An 11,738-nucleotide genomic window follows, 5' to 3' on the forward strand; every position below is an offset into this window, starting at 1 on the left:
TTGGGTCAATGTGTATCCCTGACATTATGGTAGATTTGACATCGCAACAGGAAATGAGCATTAGTTTCCCGTGGTAAGCCACATGCAAAAAGATCAATTGTGTTCTTGAAGTAAAGATAATAATTTAAAGCGATGCATTCCATTGTGAACCTCGTGTATTGAATCTGTTATATTCCTTGTACCACAGATCTGGTCAGATTCACTAGACCAGATTCACAATGAAGGATCACTTTTTAAATGAAACCAACAAATAACAAAACTAACCAATAACTTACACGAGTAACTATACAAACTAACAAATAAGTTTGTTAAATAAAGAAATCATTACTGGTGGGAGCCTATGGATTGCATCACAATACATTGCCTTGACAACTATGTCACGTCTTTACACTCAGTGATTGTATGCAACAATAGCAAATAAACCATTTTATCAAATGTGTACCACGAATTTATTCTAATAATCTAAAAAATGGCATTTACAAATAAGATAGAAAAAGGTATAAAACAACACCGACAACGATTGATAACCTCTATAACCAAACTTCAGCTCATTACAGTTCACACGAACCAGAAATACATGGTTACGTAGCTGATCCCATATGCTATATTTTGACCACTTACAGAAAGGCTACGTCACAGATAGTCAGCATTTCGTTTCACCGTAATTTGGGTCGCTAACGTTCTGATATTCCCCGAAGGGTTAATGGGAACTGCCGAAACAGTCTGAAATTTTTACTTTTCAACAACTTCGTATTACATGCGACAGGTTGCATGTGCCAATTAAGGAATCAATGTTAGGAGTAAATACGGTATGGTATTCACTTTTATCAAGCTCTGTGATTTGTTTATTGCAAAGGAAACAGTGTGACGTCATATATAGTTCTGACTTCAGATATAATTCAACGAGTTGCAGAATAGTTACGTGAAAAATTCGTTTTGATACTCGTATGAAAATAGAAGAGTTATTATTATATGATTTAAAGCTAGAAGTCTTTGACTACTTTCTAAAAGTAATGAAATATCAAATGTATGACACACATTTTTCCAGTTGAATAATAGAAAATAGAATCTAGGTCTGTATATAAAAAGTAAAAGGATCACATTACTATTGAAATATATCAGTAAAGCTCTTACGTGGTGTTGTTGTGACTCCTGTAACATTACAACATACATTTATAAGTCACTAAACGAAGTTATCGAAACGTACATATGTATACAGTATAGTGACCTCAATCACTAAACACCTACCTATAATGCAACATGATATACTCATCTTAGCATCTAGACATACTAAAACAAGATCTACTCCAATTAACATCTACAAATACTAAAACAAGATCTACTCCACTTAATATCTACCCATACTGAAACAAGATCTATTCCACTTAATAACTACCCTTTAAATCTTGCCATACTAAAACAAATTCCACTCCACTTAATATCTACCCATACTGAAACACTATCATCTCCACTTAATATCTATCGATAATGAAACATGATATACAATACTTATCCCCTACCGATACTGAAACCTAATGCAAACCACTAATTTACTTCATGAATCAAGATATGAACGTTACATACAGTGGGTAACAACAAGTGAACTCTTTTCCCGATCCCCCACCTGTAGGGGTGCTGAAACAAGATTTACTCCACTTATTATCTACCACTATTGAAACAAGATCTACTTCACTCAATATCTATTCATACTGAAACAAGATCTACTTCACTTAATATCTACCCATACTTAAACAAGATCTTCTCCACTTAATATCTACCCATACTAAAACAAGATCTACTCCACTTACTATCTTCCCATACTGAAACAAGATCTTCTCCACATAATATCTACCCATACTGAAACGAGATCTACTCCACTTAATATCTCCCCATACTGAAACAAGATCTACTCCACTTAATATCTACCCATACTAAAACAAGATCTACTCCACTTAATATCTGCCCATACTGAAACAAGATCTACTCTACTTAATATCTACCCATACTGAAACAAGATCTACTCCACTTAATATCTACCCATACTTAAACAAGATCTTCTCCACTTAATATCTACCCATCTGAAACAAGATCTTCTCCACTTATTATCTACCCATACTGAAACAATATCTACATCACTAAATATCTACCCAAACTGAAACAAGATCTACTCTATTTAATATCTACCCATACTGAAACAAGATCTACTCCACTTAATATCTAACAATACGGAAACAAGATCTACTCTACTTAATATCTACCCATACTGAAACAAGATCTACTCTACTTAATATCTACCCATACTGAAACAAGATCTACTCCACTTAATATCTACCCATACAGAAACAAGATCTAATCCACTTTATATCTTCCCATACTGAAACAAGATCTACTCCACTTAATATCTTCCCATACTGAAACAATATCTACTCCACTTAATATCTTCCCATACTGAAACAAGATCTACTCTACTTAATATCTACCCATACTGAAACAAGATCTACTTCACTTTACATCAACCTATACTGAAACAAGATCTACTTCACTAAATATCTACCCATACTGAAACAAAATTAACCGCACTTAATATCTACCCATACTGAAACAAGATCTACTCCACTTAATATCTAACAATACGGAAACAAGATCTACTCCACTTAATATCTACCCATACTGAAACAAGATCTACTCTACTTAATATCTACCCATACTGAAACAAGATCTACTCCACTTAATATCTACCCATACAGAAACAAGATCTAATCCACTTTATATCTTCCCATACTGAAACAAGATCTACTCCACTTAATATCTTCCCATACTGAAACAATATCTACTCCACTTAATATCTTCCCATACTGAAACAAGATCTACTCTACTTAATATCTACCCATACTGAAACAAGATCTACTTCACTTTACATCAACCTATACTGAAACAAGATCTACTTCACTAAATATCTACCCATACTGAAACAAAATTAACCGCACTTAATATTTACCCATACTGAAACATGATCTACTCCACTTAATATCTAACAATACGGAAACAAGATCTACTCCACTTAATATCTACCCATACTGAAACAAGATCTACTCTACTTAATATCTACCCATACTGAAACAAGATCTACTCCACTTAATATCTATCCATACTGAAACAAGATCTACCCCACTTAACATCTACCCATACTGAAACATGATCTACCCCACTTAACACCTACCCATACTAAAACAAGATATTCTCCACTTAACATCTACCCATACTAAAACAAGATCTACTCCACTTAATATCTACCCATACTGAAACAAGATCTACTCCACTAAATTTCTACCCATACTGAAACAAGATCCACTTCACTTAACATCAACCCATACTGAAACAAAATTAACCCCACTTAATATTTACCCATACTGAAACATGATCTACTCCACTTAATATCTATCCATACTGAAACAAGATCTACACCACTTAACATCTACCCATACTAAAACAAGATATATTCCAATTAACATCTATCCTTAATATCTACCCATACTAAAACAAGATCTACTCCACTTAATATCTAACAATACTGAAACAAGATCTACTCCACTTACTATTTTCCCATACTGAAACAAGATCTACATCACTTAAAATCTTCCAATACTGAAACAAGATCTACTCCACTTACTATCTTCCCATACCGAAACAAGATCTACTCCACTTTCTATCTTCCCATACTGAAACAAAATTAACCCCGATTAATATCTAACCATACTGAACAATGATCTACCCCACTTAACATCTACCCATACTGAAACAAGATCTTCTCCACTTAACATCTACCCAAACCTAAACAAGATCTACCCCACTTAACATCTAACCATACTAAAACAAGATATATTCCACTTAACATCTACCCTTTATATCTATCCATACTAAAACAAGATCTACTCCACTTACTATTTTCCCATACTGAAACAAGATCTACACCACTTAATATCTTCCAATACTGAAACAAGATCTACTCCACTTACTATCTTCTCATTCTGAAACTAGATCTTCCCCACTTACTATCTACCCATACTGAAACATGATCTACTTCACTTAATATCTACCCATACTGAAACATGATCTACCCCACTTAACATCTACCCAAACCTAAACAAGATCTACCACACTCAACATCTACCCATACTTAAACAATATAAATTCCACTTAACATCAACCCTTAATATCTACCCATACTAAAACAAGATCTACTCCACTTAACATCTACCCATACTAAAACAAGATAAATTCCACTTTACATCTACCCTTAATATCTACCCATACTAAAACAAGATCTACTCCACTTAATATCTAACAATACTGAAACAAGATCTACTCCACTTACTATCTTCCCATACTGAAACAATATCTACTCCACTTACTATCTTCCTATACTGAAACAAGATCTACCCCACTTAATATCTATTCATACTGAAACAAGATCTACCCCACTTAACATCTACCCATACTAAAACAAGTTATTCTCCACTTAACATCTACCCATACTAAAATAAGATCTACTCAACTTAATATCTAATCATTCTGAAACAAGTTCTACTCCACATAACACCTACCCATACTGAAACAAGATCTACCCCACTTAACATCTACCCATACTAAAACAAGATCTACTCCACTTAAAATCTACCCATACTGAAACAAGATCTACTCAACTTAATATCTAATCATTCTGAAACAAGTTCTACTCCACATAACACCTACCCATACTGAAACAGGATCTACTCAACTTAATATCTACTCATACTGAAACAAGATCTACTCCACTTAACATCTACCCATACTGAAACAAGATCTACTGCACTTAATATCTACCAATACCAAAACAAGAATGTCTCCATTTAACATCTACCCATACTTAATTAATATATACTCCACTTACTATCTACCCATACTAAAACAAGATCTACTCCAAATAACATCTACCCATACTAAAACAAGACCTAACCAACTTAACACCTACCCATACTAAAACAAGATCTACTCCAAATAACATATACCCATACTAAAACAAGACCTAACCAACTTAACACCTACCCATACTAAACAAGATCCACCCCACTTAACACCTACCTATACTAAACAAGATCTACCCCACCTAACACCTACCCATACTAAACAAGATCTACCCCGCTTATCATCATCCCATACTGAAACAAGATCTTCTCCACATAATATCAACCCATACTGAAACAAGATCTACTCCACTTGATTTCTACCCATACTGAAACAGGATCTACTCAATTTAATATCTACTCATACTGAAATAAGATCTACCCCACTTAACACCTACCCATACTGAAACAAGATCTACTCAACTTGATATCTACCCATACTGAAACAAAATCTACTCAACTTAATATCAACCCATACTGAAACAAGATCTACTCCAAATTTATCATTAACTCATACTAAAACAAGATCTACCCCACTTAACACCAACCCATACGGAAACAAGATCTACTCCACTTAATATCTTCCCATACTGAAACAATATCTACTCAACTTAATATCAACCCATACTGAAACAAGATCTACTCCACTTAATTTCTACCCATACAGAAAAAAGATCTATTCCACTTGAATTCTACCCATACTGAAACAAGATCTACACTACTTAATATCTACCCATACTGAAACAAGATCTTCTACATTTAACATCTACCAAAATTGAAACAAGATCTACCCTGCTTAACATCTTCCCATACTGAAACAAGATCTACTCCACTTAATTTCTACCAATACTGAAACAAGATCTACTTCACTTAATATCTACCCGTTCTGAAAAAAGATCTTCTCCACCTAATATCTACCCATACTGAAACAAGATATTTTCCATTTAACAACTACCCAAATGTAAACAAGATCTACTCCATTTAACATCTACCCATACTGAAACAAGATCTTCTCCACTTAATATCTACCACTACTGAAACAAGATCTTCTCCACTTGATATCCACCACTACTGAAACAGGATCTTCTACATTTAACATCTACCAAAATTGAACAAGATCTACCCCGCTTTACATCTTCCCATACTTAAATAATATATACTCCACTTACTATCTACCCATACTGAAACAAGATCTACTCCAAATAACATCTACCCATACTAAAACAAGATCCACCCAACTTAACACCTACCCATACTAAACAAGATCTACCCCACTTAACACCTACCCATACTAAACAAGAACTACCCCACTTAACACCTACCCATACTAAACAAGATCTACTCCGTTTGATATCTTCCACTACCAAAACAAGAATTTCTCCTCTTAATCTCTACCCATACAAAAACAATACCTACTCCACTTAACATCTAACAATACCGAAACAAGATGTACTCCACTTATTATCTACCCATACTAAAACAAGATCTACCCTTCTTAACACACACCTTACTGAAACAAGATCTACTCAACTTAAAATCTACCCATACTGAAACAAGATCTACTCAACTTTATATCTACCCATACTGAAACAAGTTCTACTCCACTTAACACATACCCATACTGAAACAAGATCTACTTAACTTAATATCTACCCATACTGAAACAAGATCTCCTCCACTAAATATCTACCCATACTGAAACAAGATCTACTGCACTTAATATCTAACAATACGGAAACAATATCTACTCCACTTAATATCTACCCATACTGAAACAGGATCTACTCCACTTAATATCTACCCATACAGAAATAAAATCTACTCCACTTAATATCTACCCATACTGAAACAGGATCTACTCCACTTATTTGCTAACAATACCGAAACAAGATCTACTCCATTTATTATCTACCAATACAGAAATAATATCTACTCCACTTAATATCTACCCATACTGAAACAAGATCTACTCCACTTAAAATCTAACAATACCGAAACAAGATCTACTCCACTTTATATCTACCCATATAGAAATAACTTTTACTCAACTTAATACAATGTATCTACCCATACTGAAATAAGATCTACTCCACACATTATCTAACAATACCGAAACAAGATCTACTCCACACATTATCTAACAATACCGAAACAAGATCTACTCCACTTAATATCTACCCATACAGAAGTAATATCTACTCCACTTTACATCTAACGTTTATGAAACATGATATACTCCATTGATCATCTCCCAATGCTGAAACCCTATCATCTCCACTTAATATTGATCGATAGTGAAACATGTATACAATACTTATCCCCTACCGATACTGAAATATGATGCAAACCACTAATGTACTTAATGAAACATTATATGAACGGCAGTTCGAAGCTTAGGTTAGTTATTGACTACATACTAAAAAATACGGTTCTATATACTTACTATTTTGGCATAGTGCTCCTGACCAGTTCTCATTACACACGCAGCCTGTGTTCGAGGAACAGGTAGCGGTCCCTTCCTGACATAAACCACAGATAGTCGTCGTCGGAGCCGGCGGTGCTGATATCATAATATTAAGAGATAAAATAACGTTGAGGTATTGTATTTATCAGAAGGTGGTTATAACATAACATTTGTGTGTAAAGCTACAAACAATTCAGGATACTGTTTTATACGTTCGTTATTCAAATCAATGGCTTCAAAGCGGTGTATAACAATACAAAATTGCATAAATTTGAACGTTATTATAAATTTGAATAACACAAATTACATGATTTATATCAAGAAATAACCTATATTTCCCTGGCCCCTCACAAAACCACTGTTCAATGATTTTGTAATAAACCCGAAAGAAAACGGATTGCAAAAAAATATATAATTTTTGATAATTATATACATGGTTATATGAAGATTTCTGAGCAATAACAACAGTTCAGGCCCAGGATCCTAAACAAGCCTATGGTTGTTGGATGGCTATTATAAACAACGACAATAGACAAATACATTTGGAAAAATATTTAACGAAAAATAGCAACACAATAAGTAACTAATTCCGTAAAGAAAATAGTGTAATTGCCCTTCTCGCAACCTTCCCAATTCAGCGGGGATTGTTTGCTCACCTAGACTACCGTTATTAATATCAAACGGAAAGTTCTAACTTCTTTTATATATATTTCTTTTGTCGCATTTTGCCAGAATAGTTTTTGGAGTTAACAGAGGAATGTCATAATAATTGTGAAATGTATTAACACTTACTGTTGGGAATTTGTCCTGTGAAATAGAAAGATGTGTCAATTATTTAGGTGCATCAAATCGATAGAGTACAGTATATCAATCACATTTATATATTAAACCATTTGTCATACATTTTATTGATATTACTGAAGGGAAGTAACTTCAATGTTATAACCGTTAACATTAACATCCTTGATGTAATAATATAATATCATCAATCGAAACGATATAAACGTACGCGACTATTGGTTAGCATTTTACTATCTATCAATCATATTATGTAGTAAATGTTATACAGTTGTTCTTTATAAGCCCTAAAACATGACAAGGACGGTTATAAACGTAATGCATTTTATTTGTATATAAATATTGCATAATAATATTAATAGCTCCTGGAAATATGTTATCAGTTTACATTTATGTTAATTCATGTGTGTAGTGATTCAGAGGCATACTTTTCTCCCTAAATAGGTAAGACGGTATGGCGCATGTCTGTCCTGTCCAGTTCCATCGGCAAGTACAACTTCCGGTGATATGATCACATTGTATAGTATTGTCCTTCACACAGCGGCATCTTTGCGTGCATGATATGCCATACTCCCAGCTTGGACATCCTGCGAAAAAAACCAAGACAGGACATACTTATTATATGCTTCTTAGTGTGTTATCGCCCTAATTTGATATCTATATTTAGATTAATATTGTTCGAAGGAAGGCCGCTAAATAATTGAGGGGTACTATGTCGGGGTTTAAATACATAATCATTATGATAAACCATTGGCATTTTATCAATTTAAAATATCTAGTGATGAATCAGGGTATCATTTCGAGTTTTGAAGGAATAGCAATAAAACAATGGACATTATCTCGAGTGTAAAATAATTATTAACAAATCAAAGGTATTTATTCTGTTTTACGGTATAGCGGTAAAATATTAATATAATATCGAGTTTATATCTAAAGTTAAAAAAGGAGAAGCATTATATCTAAGTTTTAATGAATAGTGATAAAGAAAGAATCATTCTATCGGCTATATAGTAAATAACCTAGAACATTATATCGAGGTTTTACTGAAAAGTGATAAAGAAAGAATCATTCTATCGGCTATATAGTGAATAACCAAGAACATTATATCGAGGTTTTACTGTTGAGTGATACAACACAATAATTCCGTCGACTGTATAGTGAAAAACAAGGACCTTTATATTTATGTTTGACTGTTAAATGATAAAATAGAATCATTCTATCGGCTAACAGTGAATAACGAAGAACATTATACCGAAGTTCTAATGTATAGTGATAATACTGAAGCATGCAATCATCGAAATAGCTATCTGTGATGGTGTAAATCTCAGTCCAGTAAATTGGTTATAACACCTAATAACATCGAAATTATCTCGAGAGACAGAATTGTACAGACAGGTGTTCGCTAACCTAGATTTGACTAGTAAAATGTTTGACTACGTTCATATAACGTAGTAGACATCGGGAGGAGGTATTTGTTGCCGGTTTGGCTGTATATGACAAATCGTATCTAAGGTTTTGCTGGCAATGGTAACTATAGAAAGGTCTTATATAATATCAGTTTAAATGAAGTTCAATATGGCATAATGATTTTTAGGCAGACTTAATTAGTCATTCTATTGCTTGTTGGTATATAAGGCAGGTTTGAATGCAATTATATAGACATGAAGTTATCCTAGACAGATTGCAGAAGCACGTGCAAGTAAAAATAGATAATGGCCAATACACGACAGCAGGAGAATTTTACTTACTCTTACAAAGCAGATCCGGTCCTTCTTTGTATCCTGCGCAGCATCCCCACTCTTCCCTGTATGTTACTACCGACCCTTTCTTATGCCTTAATTAAAACACGAGTGTATTGCAAAGGCAAACCAATCCAGTCTCTTGCAAGCTATGTGCTTAAATCATTCTTATTTCAAACAATACATATACAAATGTTATAACTTGCAAAATCCCAGAGTGATTTTGAAAATAATAAACAGATGGTTTTCGTGTAGATTGAACAAAGGGACATCACTCTTTGCTATTATATACGTTTCCGCCAATAATCTAAAATCCTTTTGAATTATATTAGAGTTTGAAATCCATAAATCACATACATAAATGGTGCAAATGTAAACCATATGCAGTTTTAAATCGTGATAGAATCAGATGAATTTATAGGATTTTCAGAGATACCTTAAGAAGGTCTGTATCATAGAAAATGTTTCCAAAGTCATCCTTTTGAAGCGTTATCAGAGTTATTTATTCTTTTCATCTAAGGTTTTGTATTTCTTGTTTAACGTGAATTAATTTGATCGAAGCACTTGCTAAATAAGTGTTAATTTAGTTACATGGAGACATACAGGTAATTCAAAAATAAGAATGCAAACAAATGTTATTTTTTCTATATTTAAAGTTGATTTCCTTGATATTTAGTAAATGATATATAATTCTCTCACATATTTGTTATTATTTACATACCTGATCCTCTTTGTACATAACGTGTTTTCATCACCAATCACACCTATTACTAAACACACCAACACAAGATACAAGGGGTTAGCAATCATGCTAAAGTATCGTTATCATTCGGGTCCATTCCTTTGTACTTTATAATGGTCCATAGCCACGATATGAAAATGTGTGTGTGCCAACAACAAGCCGGAAGTGGGCCGTGTCCGGTATACTTCTGCCCTATGATTATGTTTCCTGTAGAACTACGGATGTCATCACAGAGACGTTTCCTCAATATTGATGAACCAACATCGGCAGCTTATTTTGCACAAATAATAAAACTAATTCTTTACTCCAGATTCCTATACAAATTATCAAGATAAAGTAAACAAATTTGTTTCTTTACGTTGAATTATATTTCGTTCAATATCATTAATTCTACAAAATGCAAACAATTACATATATAAACAATTATCGAGATACAAATACAGAGTAGTTTTATACATTTTTTTTTATATATATGTGTGGCGTTAATTAGTTATAACATAAATGTTCACATCAATGAACGGGTTAAGAACTAGTTACATGTACTCACCAAATTGGGTGTTATTCAATATCAAGCATAACGTCGTTACTCTAAAGCATCGATATACTATCACCATGTGTCAATCGAAATCTTGGCGATGTTTTGACGGCTATATAGGGACCTAGAATATGTTACTGTAACCAAGGCGGCAGAAAAAACTCGGGGAATCATATAGACGTTTCACTGACATCCTTTAGTTTTACAGTTATCATACTTCAACTAGCCGCCTAGATTTAATCATCAATTGATGTATACAATGGACATTTTTCTCGTGCCGGCCAGCAAGTGTGTAATGTCTATGGTTATTAGGAGAGTGGTAATATATTTCATTTTCATCGAACTCCATCTTGGAATAAAGTGTATTTTTACTTACTGCAGTGTTTCAGAAAGTGTTCGTTTGTTTCAGAGACCACGAGACATGACAGAGTATGAGTAGACGCACTTGTTCAGTTAAAGAGATCGTAAAAACTTCATTGCGTTTGCAACGATAGAAAAAATACATACAATATGGCAT

The 11,738-nt window shown here is 33.6% G+C and overlaps 1 protein-coding gene across 1 annotated transcript in view; it reads right to left on the reverse strand.

Annotated features, from left to right (window-relative positions):
* LOC110450149 (multiple epidermal growth factor-like domains protein 11) overlaps positions 1-10,790 on the reverse strand; it is a 34,525-nt gene extending 23,735 nt beyond the window's left edge. The window contains exons 1-6 of the mRNA XM_021497433.1: positions 10,666-10,790; positions 9,954-10,039; positions 8,634-8,792; positions 8,200-8,214; positions 7,387-7,503; positions 1,135-1,152 (exon numbers count right to left, since the gene is read on the reverse strand). Of these exons, the coding sequence (XP_021353108.1) occupies positions 1,135-1,152; positions 7,387-7,503; positions 8,200-8,214; positions 8,634-8,792; positions 9,954-10,039; positions 10,666-10,754 (484 nt within the window). The 5' untranslated portion in view covers positions 10,755-10,790. The remainder of the gene's footprint in view (positions 1-1,134; positions 1,153-7,386; positions 7,504-8,199; positions 8,215-8,633; positions 8,793-9,953; positions 10,040-10,665) is intronic.
* Between the last annotated feature and the right edge of the window lie 948 nt (positions 10,791-11,738).

This window comes from Mizuhopecten yessoensis, unplaced genomic scaffold (genome assembly GCF_002113885.1).
Source record: "Mizuhopecten yessoensis strain PY_sf001 unplaced genomic scaffold, ASM211388v2 scaffold4999.3, whole genome shotgun sequence".
Lineage (NCBI taxonomy): Eukaryota > Metazoa > Mollusca > Bivalvia > Pectinida > Pectinidae > Mizuhopecten > Mizuhopecten yessoensis.